This window comes from Gobius niger (assembly GCF_951799975.1).
Source record: "Gobius niger genome assembly, chromosome: 7".
Taxonomy (NCBI): Eukaryota; Metazoa; Chordata; class Actinopteri; order Gobiiformes; family Gobiidae; genus Gobius; species Gobius niger.
Window position 1 is genome coordinate 19,929,219 of NC_136858.1, and position 21,271 is coordinate 19,950,489.

General features: G+C 43.9%; 1 protein-coding gene across 2 annotated transcripts in view; it reads left to right on the plus strand.

The window, feature by feature from the left end:
- akt3a (v-akt murine thymoma viral oncogene homolog 3a) overlaps positions 1-21,271 on the plus strand; it is a 52,202-nt gene that overhangs the window by 8,698 nt on the left and 22,233 nt on the right. For both annotated transcript variants that reach the window (XM_079559641.1, XM_079559642.1), the window contains exon 3: positions 19,259-19,384. In XM_079559641.1, coding sequence (XP_079415767.1) covers positions 19,259-19,384 — 126 coding nt within the window. The remainder of the gene's footprint in view (positions 1-19,258; positions 19,385-21,271) is intronic.

The window sequence follows — 21,271 nt, forward strand, 5'->3', positions numbered from 1 at the left end:
CAATTTGATTACCACAGCCACATTAAAATGGCAACCTCCGGCAACACCACTACTCATGTGTCAAGACCAATATTCTGTAGTTTCGATGCTTATTTTTCACTGAAGTATACGTTAAGTATAATCATCACTTTCACATTGTACAAACCTATATGTGCTGCACTTCGGAAACTTGTATGAAACTATGTAAAATGTGCTCTAGTAATAAAGTGGCTGGGAATGGAGCGAATGTGTTTGCATCAAATTAACGCTAGTCTTTGCTTCAAGAATAAAACACCTGTGTTTAGTATTTACATTGACTGTATTTTTAAATTTAACATGCTGTGAAAATCACCACTGGCATGTTTTCTGCAACGCACAATTTAAATTTACATTTATTTCACTAAGACATGGAATAAACAAGGACAGAAAACAATGTTACCCTAGAAAGTTAGCATCATGTACGTGTCCGTGCACAGAGCCTATAACCGTCAGAATATGATCAAACTAGTGAGATACTTAGAGAACCTACAGAGAAGTCATTCTGAGCTGTTTACACAAGTACCTGGAGCATGATGCCTGTTTTAGAGAATAGCAAGATGCTTTTACTCAAGCTGTAGATGGATTGCCTAGTCAGTACTTGGCATTAGCTTACTTAATCAGAACTTATTGCCAGCACAGTATATATTTTATATTGTGACCGGTAGTCATGACAGGCAGAGCAAAGGTCCTGTATCCTGCACTTTTGTAGTAGTTACCAACTTTTTAGTTTCCCCAGTCCCCTTTCATTTACACTAAGAATATCCCCAACCTCATGAGGCTGTTGATTATTTTCATGTTAAACTCATATTAGTAAAATGAGGATGTTTTGTGCTGAAAAGCACTCTCATTTCCTTTTCCTACTATATGCATTTTTAAATCTGAAATAATGGTAAATACGCTGTGCACACTCATACTCCTGATGGGAAAACATTGCTATACCAAATTAACTATTGTGTCACTTCATTATTTTTTTCTATGCTAAGTGCTACTAGCCATAGCGATCTCAAAGACTGTTGTCTTCATCTTTGTACTTCCTTATTCTTCATTCATATAATCAATTAGTCTTACTCAAATTACAAAACCCTTCCTATCAACAAGGATCATATCGATATATAAAAAAGTGGTAACATGATACAAGAAAGTGCAAGCATAGGAAAATGGCGCTGATAAATGCTTTACAACCAAAGCACAATAAAGTGAGTTATAACCTGTGCAGATGTGCTCAGCTTTCATGTCAGTTCTGTCAAGTTAGGAACAAGGGCATAACTCAAGTACACTACATCTTTAAAGAACATCGTGTCCTTGTATGACTCCACTCCTCGCTGCTCTGTACAATAACGGCCTTTCCGTCCCTTATTAAGTGGAATTTCAATGTACTGTCGGTAATAGTCCCCACCACTAATGTACAGTACACGGCCATCTTTGAAAGAGGTCTTTATTAAACAACGGTCTGTGTGTTCTTTGAAAGAAGACAGATTATCCATCAAAATCCCAATAAGTCGTGTGTTTTACAGCCTAAAATGAAAGTGCAGTCCACTTTCAGCAAATAGCTGAAGTTGGACGTGTGTCAGCCGGAGGAGAGGGCTACGGAGGTCGAACAGAGAGATATAGTTACCTGCTCTACAGCATCAGCCCACACAGCAGTCAGCACAGCAGATGGCATAGGACAGACACAGGGACAGCAACATCATCTTTGGTGACATGTTCCGGGCCCAAGGGTGCTGCACTACAGTAGCTGTATCACAGGGAAAGAAAGTTCATTTTGTTTCATGTCCATTAAGCTCACACAGATCAGACAGACACACAGATATTGCTGATGATTTTGTCTAATTTGCAGGAATTAAAAAATTACCCTAGAACAATTCAAAAACGAGGGGATCATAACATTTATCTTATTGGATTGATACAATTTGAAGATTATGACATTGGCCAGTATCTTATACCGAAAGATATTAAGCAAACACAGGTTTTTGATCTAAGGAACACTTACTTTTCAGTTGATGAATATAGGCTATAAATGAACCACATAGCATAGCGGCTAACATCTGCTGCATACTCCTGCACTGTCCCTTGTTCAAGTTTCCTGTTGGGCCTGACTGCTTGTTTGCATTGCTTGTATCCACACATCCCACCAGAGTGTGTGCCAATTGCGGCCAACACACTTTGTGGGGTTCATTAGGTGCAGTGCAGTGTGGCGCCATCTTGGCTCTGTGAGTTCAGTGAGTTCAGTGCTGCTGGAGGCTGCTGGATCAGGTGGCAGTGCCAGATCTCTGATATCAATCACCAGCCACCGCTGCCGCCGCCACTGTCTGCGCTGTCGCCCTTCTCCTCTCCTCCTCCATCCTTTACACTGTCATCACAACTCAGCCCGCTTTAACATTCACACTCTCACTGTCTCTCTGTATGTTTCCCTGTGCTGTATTACTGTTTCTAAGTCTCATGTGTACACAGCAGCAGCAGACAGGCAAACAATACAGGCTTTGTTATGAATGGCATCCTCTTGCACATCCGGAGGAAGTGTACGCTCCAATGTGGCTTTACAAACTGTCTCCATTGTCCTAAGAATGAGTCACTCTACACTGCAGAGAATGGCAGAGAGCCAGGCAGGCCGACAGAGCCGTAGCCCAGTGCTAACAGAGTGACCAGTTCATAGAGTTACTAACAGCAGGGGACAGAAGGGAGACACAGAGTATGTGACAGATACAGGTAGCAAGCAGCAGAGGTCCAGGGCCTCCCAGGTCACTGTGATCACAGTTACACTCCTCCACTGAGACAGATGACTAACACACACAGGCAGGCTGCATACACACTGTCACCTCTGCTTTTGCTCAAACACAAAGTCTTTATTCCACAGAAATCTCATATCCACAGAAATCTCATATCTCATATCATCATATTTGAACACAATGTTAATAGAAAGATGTTTAGAGATTGGTGGAAATGTACAGTTTAGATGGTGTAAGTTAGAATAGATATCTTTCGTCGCATAGGGAGCCCTTTTCAGAGCCAAATGGTTCTACAGTGGGATGCAAAGGTTTAGGCATAGCATTTTGGAGACAAAAAACTTACTTTTAAGTTCCCTAGAAACTCATTTTGTTTTCTTTACTGTTGGTTGACAAAAATGAAACAATGTTAAGAAACAACTTAAGCATTTAAGTCAACAACAGCAGTTAGTGCTCGTGCTTCACAGCTCGAAAGTCCTGGGTTCGATTCCCACCTGGACCGGGCCTTTCTGTGTGGAGTTTGCATGTCCCCCCCGTGTCTGCATAGGTTTCCTCCAGGAACTCCGGTTTCCTCTACCACTAAAGACATGCACAATAGGCCAGGATGAATGAGAGTGTGTTTGAGGTGAGTGTGCGCATGGGGGACGACGGATGGAAATAAGCCCAAGGCTACAATCTGGTGTGGCTTGTTTACATGCGTGAGACCCATGTGTGTTCATTAACATGCACTGTCCCGACCAAATAAACCAAGTTATACCATGGTCTGGGTGAATACTCGATTCTGATTGGCTGGTGGGTGCTAACAAGCGTGCATTATTTTCGTATAACCGCACACGTAGTCCGGTAGTTAAATCACTGGGATATCACTCCGCTGTGGGCGTCGCCATAGCAACGCATGACACAGCTGAATCAGATAAACACGTAATTAGTGACTGACAAGAACGTATGAGATGGATTTTGTTTAATTTCAACGTTTTGGGCCAAAACAAAATGTTTGATAAATGGGAAGTAGAGGAGAGTGAGCAGCTAGGTTAGCTACTGTTAATAACATATGAGCTTTACATTTCTATTGAAAACGGTTAAGGCACTATTCATGATTTTCAGGCGTACATAAAATGATCCTGCATTTAAACATATTTGTCTGGATTAGTAAAGTCAATCATAAAAGTTTCAGTTCGTGGGGGCCAGGTGTAAGCGGACTCCACCGCAGCTGTTTCCATAAACAGTTGAGCTCGTTGAACTAGCTAGCTAGCTTCAGGTTAAAAACATGGATCTATTAAACAGCGTAAAAGTGAAACAGCTCCTGCCCACGAGTGCCGCACATCGGTGTTTACTTCCAGGGAAAAGTGCCGGGTTAGTCCTGTTGTGTTGTGATTCTGGCGATGCAGCGTGTGCTTATGTTGTTTGGTTGCGCCTGACTGAGATCCTCGTAACTGCGGAGAATGACTCGCCCTGAGACGAGCCTTCGGTGACCGGCTAATAACCAACATAAAATAGTCCCGGTGGTCTGGCATATTTAGTGAGTTTAGTAAATGAAACAAATATTTATTATAAATGTTACGTTTGTGGGACCATGGTATAAGCGGATTAAACAACTCGGAGCCGTGCATTCGACGGTTATAATGCACTTCGCGGAGTAACACCACTCCGCTGCGCGTCGTGGTGTTCTTGACTCCGCGTCGTGCATTATAACCGTCGAATGCACGGCTCCTCGTTGTTTAATCCTTACAAATACAAACATTCACACTCTGAGGCTCTGAAGTTGTTGAGTTCATCTCTAGGTTTGAGTCTAAACAGACAGTGAAAAAAATGAACACAAATGCATTAGTGACACACATTAAAGTCTGAATAATGTTGTCAGTGTTAAAAAGTCTGACCTGCTCGAGGGCATCAGCTGTTTTATACTCATGTGTAAAAGGAATAGAAACTGATCCTGTACTGTATTGAAGCCCACCTCATCTCAACATCCTGTAGTAGAAGAGCTCACCTCTGGGGGTGAGCTCAACATGTTGTCGTTTTCTCCTTCAAAACATACCTGGAGTTGGCGTATCTTTGAGAAATTTTAGGATCTTCTCCGGTGGCTATTTTTAGCATCGTGACAACAGCTCCTAAAAAGCTCCTCCTGAGGTCTTGTGTATCCAGGAAATGCTTTCCTCACCTCTTGAGGTGACAGTGGTGCAGGTGGTAGAGCTTGAAGGTGCACACTGTCATTGTGTCCTTGGGCAAGACACTTCACCCACCTTGCCTCCAGTGTCTGCGTACACAGGTGTATGAATGAGAGAGTGAATGGGTGACGGATTTCTTGCTGTAAAGCGCTTTGGGCCTAATGAAAAGTACTATAAAAGTTTAGACCATTTACCATATCTTGATCTAAAGTTAAGCTTAATCCTCCAACCAACGAAGTGTAAGATCGTGCTAAAGATGTCTTTGCCATTATTCCCAAATAGCAAAAAAGCATAAACCCCCTCCTTAAACTGTTAGTTGTGGACTCCAAACTCACCCAACATTCCTGACACATTTGTAAAATCCAAATTCTTAACAGGGATGAGTTGATAAAGCACATTTCACTACTCACTTTTCAGGGTCACAGTCACTATGAAAAACTAACCAGCTCACAGTTGGTAAAACTGCTTCATACTGTCCTTTTACACAAACCACTGCATTTTCAATATACTGAAAGAAGACCAAACATATTTAATTTCACTACTAGTGAAAAATGCAGTGCCTTTCACAGAAAAATGGGCGTGCAGGCCCATTTCATTTTATTATATAATATACAGGTGCTCGTCATCTATTATAGAAAACGCTATCTCAATGGCCGCCGCCTGGGCGCCGCCATGTTTATTTCCCATACCGCCTTTGAAGCTAAGCAGGGAAGTGCCTGGTTAGAACTGGGATGGGAGACCGTTCCTCCGAAGCTAAGCAGGGAAGGGCCTGGTTAGGACTGGGATGGGAGACCGTTTGGGAACACCAGGAAGCCTGGCGCCAATACTGAGTGTGTGCGTGGACATCCGCGGCCGGCCCCCACGTGACGGTCCCACCGGCCGCGGGCATTGGCCACGGGTCCATATGGACCGCGGTGCTGCTGTCCGAGGACAACCCGCCGTCACAACAACGCGAGTGCACGAGATCTGACTGTCGTGCGTGTGCGCGCATCCAAACAGGACGATGTGTGCCTGTGTGTGCGTACGTGTGTATGTGTGCGCGTGCGCATCCAAACAGGGCGATGTGTGCGTGTGTGTATGTGTATGTGTGTGCGTGTGCGTGCGTGCCCAAAACCTGCTCAAACACGAGCCTCTAATCAAACGCGCTGCTCCGACTGATTTCTCCTCAGTGTGAGTCAAAGCGAAAATGAAACCACTTAACGAGCGCATGGCCTGCACTGTTTTTTTCCCTTTTTTTTTTTACTTCGCTGCTGTACCTTTGTTTTCTATTTTGCTTTCACGTATTGTGAGCCCAGAGGTACATTTGATTCTAAAGCTGCTTTGAACGCATTGCCAATTTCATTGTAAGGTTATAAATACTGTCTAATAACGATCATTAGGCTATTTCAGTTCAAAACCTACTCATTCTTTTTTTATTGTACACTACCGTGATGCACCAAACCACGGGTCCTGCACCGTGAACCAAACCGTTAGAGCTGAACCCCTAATATTTATCCTTAATTATTCCACTGTCTCTTGAATCCTGTTCCCCGAGTTTAGCGAAAATATTGTCGTACTAAGAGAGGAGCACGGGTGCATCAAACACTCCAATTGCAGTTTGTTTGAAATTTTTTGGAGCCTTCATTCTTTTACTCATTTGTACTGGCCATAGTTTTTGGAATGGGTTGGGAACCACTGGCCTACAGCTGAACTGTGTGACGGGTTGGACATTTCTTTGTAGTCACTCACAATCTCTGAATATCAAATGTGGGGACTAGCGAGACCCGGCCAAAGGCCGGGTCTCAGCTAGTCTATTATAGAAAACGCTATCTCAATGGCCGCCGCCTGGGCGCCGCCATGTTTATTTCCCATACCGACTTTGAAGCTAAGCAGGGAAGTGCCTGGTTAGAACTGGGATGGGAGACCGTTCCTCGGATGCTAAGCAGGGAAGGGCCTGGTTAGGACTGGGATGGGAGACCGTTTGGGAACATCAGGAAGCCTGGCGACAGTAGTGAGTTTGTGCGTGGTGCCGGCCCCCACGTTGCGGTCCCGCCGCCAGCGGGAATTGACCACGGGTCCATATGGACTGCGGTGCTGCTGTCCGAGGACAACCCGTTGTCACAACAACGCGAGTGCGCGCGATCTGACTGCCGTGCGTGTGCGCGCATCCAAACAGGGCGATGTGTGTGTGTGCGCGTGTGCGCGCGTTTGTGTGTGCGTCGGTGCGTATATGTGTGCGCGCGTGCATCAAAACAGGGCGGTGTGTGCGTGCGTGTGCGCGTGCGTGTGTGTGCGCGTGCGTATGTGTGCGCGCGCGCATCGAGGCCGGGCTATGTGTGTCATTTGCTTTCACGTATTGTGAGCCCAGAGGTACTTTTTATTCTAAAGCAGCTTTGAACGCATTGCCAATTTTATTGTAAGGTTATAAATACTGTCTAATAACGATCATTAGGCTATTTCATTTCAAAACCTACTTGTTTTTTTTTACATTGTACACTACCGTGATGCACCATACCCCGGGTCCTGCACCGTGAACCGAACCGTTAGAGCTGAACCCCTAATATTTATCCATAATTATCCCACTGTCTCTTGAATTCTATTCCCTTTTAGCGAACATATTGTCGGTGTAGTTTATAAGAAAGGAGTACGGGTGCATCAAACACTCAAATTGCAGTTTGTTTGAAATTATTTTTAGCATTAATTATTTTAAACATTTGTAGTGGCCATAGTTTTTGGAATGGGTTGGGAACCACTGGTCTACAGCTGAACTGTGTGACCGGTTGGACATTTCTTTGTAATAACTCATAATCTCAGTCATCACATGTGGAAACTAGCGAGGCCCGGCCGAAGGCCGGGTCTCAGCTAGTATAATTAGAATATTATTAACATTTATTTCAGTTATTCAACTTAAACTGTGAAACCAATATATGATTGACTTATTACATGCAAAGTGAGATATGTATGTATAGCCTTTATTTATAATTTTGATTATTATGGCTCTGCTTGTAAAAACTAAATAAAAAAAACAAATTAAAAATCTCAGAAAATTATAATATTTTGAAACTGGACTGTGAGCCATAATCATCAAAATTATAACAAACAAAGGCTTGACATATGTCACTTTGCATGTAATGAGTCTAAATCATATATTAGTTTCACATTTTAAGTTGAATAACAGAAGTAAATGTACGTTTTCATGATGTTCTAATTATATGTAATAATATACAATTATACACTTTGCTCTCCTTGGATTATTATTATTCATGTAATTCTCTCCATGTTTTCATTGTCGATGCTGGACTAAATGGTCAGAGACAGGATTGTCTAAATGCATGCACAGACAGTCAATAAGACAGGCGCAAGCAGAGGAAAGAAAGTCTGCAAAGGCCAAACAAACAGTGATGGATTAATGTGTGGCTGAGTGAATGAGCTGGTGCAGGCAGAGGAGGTCTCGGATAAATGAATGAATGGATCAATGGATGTAGTGCTGATCAGAGCTCTGGGAAAAGCGGACACGTGATGAGATAGGACGGAGGAAGCATGGAGTCATCAGAACACTGACCTGAGATGACTTACTTACAATACTGCTGCTGCTGCTGCTGCTGCTGCTGCTGCTGCTGCTGCATATTATGTAGAACAAAAATCTAAAAATCACATGACAAAGATTGCAAATGCAATTAGATATGTGAAGTATGGATTTAATAGTCCTTTACAAACATCTGAAACATGCGTGACTTTTATATCAGTTCAGCTATTCATATCTCTTTAATGTTAATGTTCTTTAAAATGCGTTTAAAACGCATTCATATTTTTCAACTACAGTGTTTGCAGGTTTTATAAGGAAACCCATTATTTTGTTGTTTGCAGATCCTTCTGACATCATAACCTTTTTGATTTCAATGTACTGAAAGATTTTACAGCCACAATGCTAGTCACTCATTGCAAGAGTCACAAGCTCCTCTCTCCTCCCCGGGGGCAGTGGGCAGTGGACCTGTTGCGATGCTGCAGGTTGGTTTGAGTGGGATCGGGGCTGATTAGACGAGGCAGGTTCGAGTGGGGCTAGCTTTGGCTGATTCAGGCCAACAGATTAGTGCCTAGTGGTTAACAGCTAGTGGAAGTGTTGGCTGGCAGCAGGAGGCCTCCAGAGTGACCAGCAAATGCCAGTTCTATTTACTTTGAACAACTTAAGCCACTCGCCCTATAAAACACACTCATATCTTCCACGTACTGTAGAGCCAAGGAATGTTTACTGACCATTTGTGGAATATATCTACGTTTCTGTTATTCACTCAATGTGTCTTATGGTCAAATAAATAAGTTCATAAAAATAGGGCAGCATGATTATTGATAACTGTTTTAAACATTGCAATAACTATATTTTACACTGTTTTAATTAATTCAATTTAAAATACATTTTTAAAATCATTTGAAGAACAAGAGACAGAAGTTGCGTTAGAAGAATATTAATTTTGGTTTATTTCTCTATTCTTGCAACAATAACCCTCTCTCTCCTGTGCTCACCCCGCTTTAACAGAGAAACTTCAGGCTTTCTCCACTGCTCATGCTTTTTATATACTAATCATATGCAATCTATTGATGAATATTTCATTTTGGGGGAGTTAACAGTTGAGCTGCACTAATGTGACTGTGGTCAGGTTAAAGGGACAGTCCGTCTATTTTTATCTCCCACCTGTAATCTGTCTTTGACAGGATTAACACAGCCACAGCTTTTGGCCTGCTGTGACACACTGTTCCGCTCAAAATGTTCTTGCTGCCTGAAAATGTGCATTGAAGCATAGCTGGATTTTATACAATGAATCGAGTATATGCTCAATGAATGAAGTGATACAAGGGTACAGGATGTGACCAGCACTTCATACTGTAAAGTGTTCTGCTCGTACTGATGGGGTGTATAGCAGTTATTTTCTCGTGTGTGTGTGTGTGTGTGTGTGTGTGTGCGTGTGTGTGTGTGTGTGTCTGTGTGTGTGTGTGTGTGTGTGTGTGTGTGTGTGCGTGCGTGCGTGCTTGTGTGTGTGTGTGTGTGTGTGTGTGTGTGTGTGTGTGCGTGCGTGCGTGTGTGCGTGTGCGTGTGCGTGTGCGTGTGTGCGTGCGTGCGTGTGTGAACAGTTAACAGTTTCCAGCAGCTCAGTGACAGCTACCTCAATGAAAGGAAGACACCAAACAGTGGCACAATTTTTCATCTCCTCAGTTACTCCTGTGCCGGCTGCCAATCTCAAGTCATTAATTAGCTGCCCATGGTAAAATCCTCCATTTCCATTCAGAAGCCAGTGTAGCGTAGTGGACGGCGGCAGTAATCATGTCAGCGAGGCTTGGCACGTTCTTCTGAGGGGGCTAAATGTCCCCCATATGGTCCTCTGGCCGGGCCCCTCTGCTCACCAAGCACTCATTAAACCAGTGCTCAGTATAGCAAGGTAAAGGGGGCCACGCGCACACAGACACTCCTGAAAAGACTGTGAGTGGAAGTGGGCACAAAGGGACAGGAGGACAAGGATGTGCTGTTTGTTCTGTGTGCGTAGAGTTTGAGGGTCCAACGCTGGTGTACATGATTGTTGACTTGCCATCTGTCGCGAAAGAAAAGGCTTATATCTCTGTGCGTCTGGTACCGGGGAAAGATGAGACGGAAAAGAATTAAAGAAAGAGTGAGAGAGGTGCAGATGTCTCTCAGCCTACAACTTTCAATATGAGGTTCAACGGCAGACTGCTGGAAGAGGGTGAGGGGGGGGGGGGGGGGGGGGCACACAAAAAAAGGCGACAAACATCTGCCAGTTTCAGATATTGCTTCGTGGTTTGAGTGTTGGTGCGCATTATTTCAACTTTGAATAAATGCAGGGAAGGACTTTGTGTTCACAGCAAGCAGCTTTCAGGGGGATAATTCTGTGGCTGCATTTGAAAGTGGACTGTATTTTAGGTTGGAAACTTTAAACAAAGAAGTTGAGTCTCTTGAATGCAATCAGACAATTTGCAAAGTTCGCTTGAGTTCACCCAACCCTATATGGATCAGAAGCACATTAATCAGATTCAAGGACATCCAGGGCAGCCCTAAGTCACATTTAACTATATTTTAGTGAAGTGAATGACAGGCAGGTTGAGAGGCAGGGCCCGGGGCGGTGGGGGTAAGGGGGGGGTGGCAGGAGAGCAGCAGTTTGTGAGCTTGAGAGCACTTTCAGTCTGGCGGCCCCTCTGCACAAAGCATGAATGGAGTCTGTGGAGTGAGGGCCGGCTGGGCAGGTTCTGCTTCTGTTTGGGAGATCGCCTTTGCACTTGACAGTACTTTGACGACTACGCTTGATTATTTTACCTTTGCCTGCTGTTGTGGGTTCCTTATGGCGTGTGGGATCATTGTGTGTCTCTGAGCGTACACTAGGGATGCACATGCTGCTACATTTCTTTAGTCCATGTATTGTTTTCTTGGCCATTGGCTTGATATCAATGTACAGTAACAATATGCTACATTTTATAAACTCAAGCTGTTGTTTCCACTTATATGATCATCAATCATCATTACTAAAGAGCCATTCCAAACAAAAGATACGTTTATAGACTATTTTTGGAAACGTCTGCTCAATTTGATGTTGAGATGCCCCTATTTTTTTCGGTTGTTTATAGTGATACTGCCCCTTTCCTCTTCTATTGAGTAAAAATTAACTTAATTGTGACCCTCCCTATATTACAGTCTTACATGCAGCGTCACACCTCTCAGCCTCATGGAAAGGGTCGTGTGGATAGTGGGTGGTACCGGTACTTCAAAGTCGAAAGGGGCATCTTAATAAGTTGTTCACATGCGCACATAGCACCAGCTGCCGCTCACGGCCCGACCCTGTATTTCTGAATTGATAATACACTCTGGAATAATGCCGACTTATGCACACTCCACACACAAAGCAGTGCACCTGTTCACCACTGCTCAACTGGACAGGGAAAAAAGTCCCACCCACAGCAACAGCCAGACAGCTGTGCACCTTCTTTCACATTTCGATTGACATGTATCCTCTGTGAATGATTGGTACAACTGCTTGCTGATTGGTTAGGATTTGAATATGTATTAAGATTGGGGTGGATGGATGCAAATGCTTATTGAACACAATGTATGTGCTAAACAACAGTGTAGTAGTGACCAAATTAACTAATGTAAATGTCACAGCAACTAAATCAATATAAAAATCAATAATACCAGACAATCATTCAGTCAACATTCAGTGAGTCTCGGGACAGTGCAAACATACACTGGTACAAGCGCCATGGTATTCCACCTGTCACTGGTTGTTTTCCGCTGGGTTTGAAGTTTGAACCGCTGAGCTTAGCTTAGCTTTTTTTTTTTACTTTGTTGCCTTCAAAACATCTGTATTGATGTTAAATGTAAAAAAATATTAAAATGGGCAGGTGAATGAATGTGAAAGGGTGTATTAGATGTATCTGCACAGTAAATAAGCTTAAAGACCCTCTACCAGATTTTTTGTTGTGGAATGAAATTTCTCTTGCCCTTCTCTTCAGCAGGCTGGAAAAGCTGTTTTTTGTGGAAAAAAAACCTTTGCGTGCTGAGCACGCATTATAATGCCTTTTTATTGACGGGAACACAATAAAGGATAACATTAAATCACTATTTATCATACTGGGTCAGGCTGTACAGTCGTACTCTCTCTGTCTTTGCCTTGACTGTGGTGCTCAGGCACCTACTCTCAGCCACTGAATGTTTGCTTGTGTATCAGTATGACGCTCCAGAGAGTATTTATCCCTTTTCTGTGGAAGCATAGACAGACTTGAATGGCAGGACTAGCGCAATGTCTCGAGTTCATGTCTTCGGGTCCAGTACCGATGGTAAATAAACTTCTCCTGTGTAAGACATCCAGACTGCTGCCTATTCTTCATCTATCCTCTCGAACACCATTGTTAATTCTCTAACAACGATGAACCATCAGGCAGTTGTTGTTTAACCGTGACAGTATTGCTTCTTGAAAAGTTGAGACGTGCTGATAAACTCATCACGGTGAAGAAGTGCATTTACATGCTCCCTCTGTCATTGTTTTTAATAAAAAATAGGCCTCTAACTGAACGTTACTGGACAATAATATATTATTTGTTTTGACAAATACCCAATCAATCAATCAATCAATCAATCAATCAATCAATCAATCAATCAATCAATCAATCAATCAATCAATCAATCAATCAATCAATCAATCAATCAATCAATCAATCAGTCAAAGTTGATTTCTAGAGCACTTTACAACACTTGGCAAAGTGCTTTCCATAAAAAACATAACAGAGAAACGTTTTTGTTTTATGTCCCCATATTGCTCAAAATACAATCCTAGACAGCACGTAACAATCAACATTAAATGACATAAAATATTGAAACACAGGGACAACTAATATAATGTTAATACAATGAATTTTGACCTAATGAATCCTCCATATTTGAACCCTAGCCTTCACTCCTTGTAGGTGCCAGGACCAATGTGTTGTCGTTCGGGTTTATTGTTGACAGAAAACTACATTTAGCATAATCACATTTTGTCTTTGATTATATATAGGCTACTGCACCTTAACTTGCAGTAGTGTCCCGCAGCTTTTTTTTTTACATAAAAGTTAGTGCTTTATTTATCATTTTACAATTGTACAATGGAATTGTGTAGATCATGAGTTAGTCTGTCTATATATTTAATTATTTATGTCTTTATATTCTTGACTCAAGAGAAACGCTTAATATTTCCAATGTACTTGTATTGTTTTGTGCCCGGCATATGGTAATAAAGTCTATTCTATGATGCAGCTATGAGAAAATGGAATGGAGAAAGTTCCTGCATGGCTGACTGTCCTCGGTCATGGTGCCCTTTTGTAATGACACAGTAAAGAGCACTTAACACACAATAATGTTGTCAGTCACAAACTGTGAGGGGACAATGCTCACGGCAGTAATGGACTAAGACAGTAAGGCTGTAAGCTTATTCTGTACAGTATCTAAATGACCTTCGCTGATCTGCGGGCGTTGGTAGAGGTGGGGGTGAAGGGGTGACTGTCCGGCACAGGTGGTGTCGAGCCGCGGCCCTCCACCTAAGATGCTAATATGCTGCTAACGCTGTACTAATCCCCGAGTGCTTCACAGCACACTTCAACCTCAACAGTAGGAACAGACACGCGGTCACTGTGAGGCCGGTATGAACTTAGACCAACTGCCACACGCACGCGCCTCTCCCCCCTCCCCTGGATTATATACAGTACACTGTACTATGTACTGTACACTACGCAGCGGATTAGGATGAGAGGCGTCTGTCATTCACTGCAGCAGCAGCAGAAGCAGCATCACACACAGCGGTGGGCTCCTGCGCCAAGGAGCCACCACCATCTACTGGCCAGCATCGGTACTGCAACTAAAATTAAAGTTCAATTGAAAGGATTGCTTATGGAAGCAATTATTCATGCTATTTTTGTAAAGTATTGTTATACAACTGAACATTTTATTTTTTGTGAGCTAGTGGACCAGCTGGGGAGAGCAGTGCGGCACCATGACATGTTTGTACCAGAATGCTTGGGCTCTGTCCGTGCAGCTGGCTGGGTGCAATCTCCCAGTGCCCCCGAGGGATGGCCACGCTCCCATGGGTGCCTGCGCAATCTGGCCGCCCCTGCCCTGTCCCAGAGCTCTGTCACTGTCAAAGCTTCTGCCATGTTAAACTGGGCCTATTTGCTCTGCTGCAATTTTACCAATTTCCCTACCAGTTTTGTGCCAGTTCAAACCCCCTTGTTGTCCAATTCCACACTGCTCTGCGCCCCGCACTAATTGTTCCACCACTAAACCTTTAATCAAGGCATCTGTTTTGATCAGAATGTGCAAATCTGCATTAAACATATCATGGCAGCACAATCCTAGCACAACATGTGCTATCCAATGTTTTTTTCTATTTTTCATTTCAGACAGTCATGGTAATTTTGCCATGCCAGTAGAGTTTGCAGATGACATTTCCGTGCACTGCCTTCTGCAGTTGTATAATCAGGATTCAAATACCCTTTGCTATTTACTACCCAGGTTGTACTATCCCCACACACAAATATAAACACTCACGCAGACACACAAACACTACTCCAGTGCTGTAATGAGACTAATGCAGAGTAAGTGGATTGGCTTTGACGGAGCCTTAAGATGTCTGAGCACGCTGGAGTTAGAACTACTGGGGTCGGGGTCATGCACACCTCAAAGTATTTACCAATAGGAAGCACGTCAAGCTCGGAAATGGCAGTAGATTACATTAAGTCATGCATAATTAAAGACAGATCAACTTCGTGACTGCCACTGCAAAAGACACTTTCCTCAACTTTCCTCAAGTCCAGTACATTCGTTGTTACTTTGTTGCAATGTTTAGCCGCTCTCTTCCTCGCCCCCCTCTTTCGACACCTGTATGCTCTTGGTTTAGCTGTTGTATTGAGCGTGCAGAAATGATACTGCTATTGGCTGAATTGGTTGATATATACTTGCTTATAAGACATGTATTGGAAGCATTTATAAGAAGCTTTGTGTTGTGAAACCTGCTTAAAAACCCATCCCTGTTAAGAACCGGGGAAAGGTAGGAATTTTGTATGACCACAACAAACTCCCTCGTTAATTGTTTGTAAAAATATAGGAGCAAGACTTTCTCAAATTCCCAAACCACATAATAAATTTTCTTATCATGTGCATTTTACAAGCACCTCTCTCATCCCTGTGCTGTTGCGCTGCTGTGTGCTGAAACGCGCCAGAGCTGTCCCAGCCTGATCCTCATCCCCCCCCACCCTCCTACTCCCCCACGACTCCAGTTCCCAGAGCTCCAGTCGCACAGCCCCATCTCTGCGCCATCTGCATATCAGCTCCAGCCTTGGCCAAAGCATTAAATTAAATTCCTGTTAGAGTTGATTAACAAATGGCTGGTGAGCTCACATAGTTATGGGGTTATTTATTTGTCGAGGATGTTTTTCTTTCACGCTGCCTTCCCTCTCTGTTGTTTATCGCATCGGGCATGAGATCGGAGGTGTTCGGAGGAAGAGAGTGGCGAAGGAGGGAAAAGTTTGCGTGACTCACTTAGTTGGCGTGAATTCAGACTTGTATAATTTGCTACCTGTCTCCGCACTCGCCGCTCCCCCTGTCTCTGTCCCGAACCTGAGCGGTTAATCAGTCTCCGCTAATTGAGCGACAGTTCGTCAGCACCTTGTTGTAATTGTCCAATCAGAAAGCTTGGAACGGACACAGTCACAGCTGATTCATTTTTACAGCTAAATCCACAAGCTGCAACTGGCGGATGTGCCAACAAGACTTTCTCCAGACAATCTAAACGATTCTTTAAAAAGTCTTGGTTTGGCATATTACTTGTACAAATTCGATGTGACAGTGTGCTTCCATATTTAACAAGTATTCTGCTCACACAAACATGCACCTAGTCAACACAGTCCATCTTCAGACAGTTGCAAAGCTTTGATGCGCTGTGGACGTGTGGGCTTCTCAAAGGTTTTAATCCGTCCAAACATCTTCTCATTCTTCTGTTTGCTGATATATGTCGTTCTAACAAGGAACAAGAGACTTCCGTTGTTTTAAGAAGTCTATAGTGTAGTATTTACTAATTGGCCTTAAGGGAAAAGTAAAGTTGTGCTGCAAACTTAATGAAACTGAAGTGCGGAGTCCGAGAGAGATGGTGTGGGAAGGAGACCGGCTGTTCTGTTTTCTCCAGCAGTCCAAACCAGAGACATGTGGCTCCCCAGACAAGCTGTCCAGAGTGGGAGAGCTGGACTCATTACAGCCAGGGCCAAGACGGGATAGCTCGACAGAACACCATTGGATCATTGGGAGATTTGGAAGGTCCAAACAGAACAGTGTTGTGCATGTGTGCGTGTTTGCGCTGGTGCGTGCCTGTGTTTGTTTGGACGCTTCTGTGTGGACAACTGTCCATCTCCTCTCTCCGTCTGTGCCACCCCTGGCTGCCCCTTCCCCCGCCCCCAGTGGACGTGTGCGCTCTGCCTCAGCACCGGCCAGAAGGATTGCTTAAATGTTTTCAGTTGTACTGGACAGCTGAGCGATGGAGTGGCCAGCCACAGGCTTCCATTGGTTGGACACTTGATGTAGAAACTGACTCAGAGAAATGACTGGCTGCAGACCAGCAGGCCGCTTATCTTTGCCAGTTTTTAATAGTTTATCAGTTAACTTTCTTTTTATTTCCTTCCATTTGTTAAACAATCCATATTTCACTCCTGTAAAGTTAGCCAGATTTTTATACTGGGACTTCTGTGCTCCCTGCTAATTTACTGCAGAGGGTAATATGAAGGGAGAATGGGAGAACCTTCAAAGTTGACGTCTTCCACATTTGAAAGCGTTGGTACCATTTTCAGAACTTTCTTTTTTATTTGCTTTCACTGCCCCTTCCTTCTTGTGGCCAGAGCAGTATTAAAAACAGTAGCAGTATATGGGTAAAAACAGAGAAGAACTTCTGAAACCAAATAGCATTTTCCCCTAAAACAAGTAACTGTGACTCTGCCCCGGTGCATACTGACATGAGATCCTTCTTGACGTGTGCTCCTCCAGTAGTGGTGTGCATTACAAGTTATACAATATTGGTTCTTTTTTGGTTATTTGGCTACTCCCCCCACAGGCCCTCCACAGTCCACCTCCCCTCTCACACCCCTCTGTTTGTCAGCAGACAGCTTTCCAAAGAATATGCTTTGTTCCTGACAGTACAGGAGTAAACAGTAAACGGTAGAAGGAGGCTGAGTGGGTGGATTTGTGAAAATAAGAAAAAAAAAAAAAAAATTCAAAGCTGGGATAATGGATGAAAGGAGAGGTGTGATTTGTTAATCCGGATGACGCATTGGCACCAAGCAGCATTTTCTTGTTTGGCTTCGATTCCGATACGTCTCTGTACGATGGTTCAAATCCCTCCTGTTCTCCCAGACACACACCTTCTTCACCCAGAGGTACCGGCGCGGACCGCTCGCTCATACGCTCCCATCAGCGGAGCAGGTGTTTTTCTGCGACGTGTTAACGAGCGCGGCCTGCTGTCATTTCCGCTTTAAATGGATGTCACAAATAGAACACACACACCGGCCTGCTTCTGCCCGGTCTCTGCGAGTGGAGGAGCAGCCTCTAAAGGTGGTCAGATCTGCCATGTAGCTCTTCAGGTGTGCTCTGAACTTGGACTGTGGCTTTATCTCCATCAGTGGTGCCAGATGTAGCTTTTACAGTTTACAGACTTTTACTGAGCACACATTCTGGTTGACTTCCGGAGCGTGACATAATCAACTTTGCGAGTTCACTCTTTTATTATTATTAAAGGGGTATTCGGTGCTAAATCTGGTATTACGTTTGCTCTTCAAAACCATACCAGGAGTTGTTTTGTTATCTTGTTTGAGTAATCCTGTATTTTCTGGCACCGTCCCTCTGTGACCAATGAAGTATTTATGGAAAGCATTCTTTTAGTTGAATGAGTTCATGTTGACTGAGGTGACTAAGTGCTGACAAAGGTAACTGTGATGTGACTAAGATTGGCTTACACAAGACATAACTTCTGCAGCGTTATGGCTGTAACGACAGGTTAAAAAAAGTAAATAGTTTGTACTGAGTGTGGAACTATCTCGATTTTCTTTCAGCACAGCTGATAATTGTTGTCTCTGCGAGGACTGACTAAGTGTGAATGTACACAGTTCTGGGCCTGTGAGCTGTGGTCATGTTTGACACTGGTGTAATCCTGCCGGGGGTAATCTGATAAAGCTGTGGTGCCGTACCGCAGTGCCAGTCGCTGTCAGCCAGTTGGGTATTACTCTGTCACCAGCTGCTTAGCAGATGTTGTTGTTTGTTGCTGCGTTCTAAGAAGGGTCATCCATGTAATCCCATCCCACTGCATGTCATCTCCTTCCACACTTTGTGCTTTCTCATGTTGCGTCGTCCTTCCGCCCGTCGGAAATGCTGTACATCAGGTGTGTGTGTGTGTGTGTGTGTGCGCACGTGTGTGCGTGTGTGCATGTGTGTGTGTGCACTTGATGTCAGGGTCATCGTCATGAAACCTGCCTATGTATCAGCCAGATGATGGCGCTGGCATGATAGTTTGACTGTTGTGTGGGTAAACATGTTTTTGTAGTTTTTTTCATGATAATCCGATTGGAATCTGGCAACCGCTCAGGGTCTCCTAGAGACTCTCTTTGGACAGATGAGAGGCCGGCCTGAACAGACAGGCGCTCAGCTGTCAGGGGAATCAGATCTGTGTTTAAAAACATAATCATCTCTATAATCTTTAGATCCCATATCGCTGACATAGATGATACCATGAAGCCAGATTAGCATCATCATATTGGCTTGAGTTGAAATATCTCCTTTTAACGCCTTCACTGTTTGTTTCTTTCCAGGTGAATACATAAAGAATTGGCGGCCACGGTACTTCCTGCTGAAAACAGACGGTTCGTTCATCGGTTACAAAGAGAAACCTCAAGACGCAGACCTGCCCTATCCTCTAAATAACTTCTCTGTAGCAAGTATGTGATCAACTAACTACCCACTCTTACTACACAACACATCTGCTAATCTGAATGATATATCTTACCCCCGCTAAGGCATGTGAGATTATATAAATTATTCCCACACATATTTGATGCTGATCTGTCTGTGTGATCTTTACATTGCACTGCACCACAGACGTTGCAGCACCTTTTATCCACGCACCTGTCCACACTGTCCACACACATATGAATGCGTGTTGTTTGCATCGTGTGATTAACCGGAACATAAGCAATTGTCTGTTATCGCAGAGGCTGAGAGTACAAAGTTATCTCTAAATGGATTTGAAACATTTACTCTGTAAGGAAATCTTTAGACCTCTATCTCTACTGTGGTAACAAATTCCAATCCTAAACACGGCCAATCTCAAAATAATTTCACTAGTTCTGTTGCATGAGGCTGGTTTAATTTCTGCATCATGTAAAATTTGGCTGATTTTTTCAAAAAAACAAAATATAATAAAAGATTTGTAGTTTATATTTAAAAATTAAGAATCTGGTCACGGTTCACTTTTTAAATGAGCTTTTACATTTGAGAGAAGACGAAAGTATGAACTGCTAAACTAATCAAAGGAGCACAGGCATTTCAGAGCATGTTTGAACAGGTCTAAAGTTAAACAACAGGCTTTAGGATTACTGTATCGGGACATCTTTCAAAATGTACGCCTAACTGGATCCATCAGCCAAAGACAAAGAAGTAGTCTTTGGTTCATCCTTTCATATGACATTTTCTTTTTACTTTTTGGTGAAGAATTACTGATAGAACGGGTTTGCCGGACTTAGCTGTGTGAGAACCACTTACAAAACGATGATGAATGCCCCAACATTTGCAGATGCCTCTCGGAAAATGATAAAGAATTGCACATTAGCGAGTATGAAAGGGAGGACAACCGCGCGCTGTAAACGATGAGAAGCTCTAAGAAGCAGGAGTTGGAGGCTGCGAAGACACGCTCGAGCGGCTGTGGGTGGAGCTTAGGACCAGCAGCTCTGAACAGACAGAGAGGAGGAGACTGCGCTGCAGGAGAAAGCGCCGGGTACAGGGTGGACAGGCCAGGCCATACATCGGGCTCCGGATGCTTGGCACCGCGCTGGCACTACCACATCTGCTGCCCAAAGCTGGGAGGCCAGGTGGCGTGTGTACTTGTGTGCAGTTTGCTTGCGTTTCGTTGTTTATCTGCAGGAACAACAGAAGTGGTCAGATGGAACAGAGAGGGTACAGGCCTGTTCCCAGCAGAGGGACTCATCCATACACGCCTGCCGCTCACACTCACTCGCCTATCCACCCACTAAACTGCTACACACGTTTCACAATGGCCTGCTGTGACGACCACGACAACAACCCAATTTCCAGCGGACGTTTAAAGAAACTTCCGCCCGCACGTGCCCATTGCCCGGTCTTTTTTGGCAGGAGCCGCAACATGACCTTGTTTACCGATGGCACAGCGGGCCCCATTCTGCAGTCAGGTTTTTTTGTGTACGCGCGCAGCTTGAGTTTACATTGAAAGTCAGATGTGCGCTCGACCTGTTGTCATTAACCTTCATGCCTATATTTAGGGGGAGCCGCGACGTGCTGCGCTGTGCCACACTTAAACAGAGAGTAATTGGACGTGGGATAGAGGACGAAGGCTAGGTGGAGCGAGGAAAGGAGTGATTAGGAGAGGTGAGATGTACATAAAAGAGTGCGACCTATGGAAGTGAATAGCCGTCATGGAGAGCAGTGATGGGAAGACTAAGATGGATTAGAATGTTCTTTTATGTCAGCTCTCGTCCCCAATAACCAGAGAGACTGCTGAGGGACAATGAAGATGCTTTCTTTCCCACACAGCGAGTGCACAGCCCCATCTGGCTTTGTGTGTCTAAGTTTCC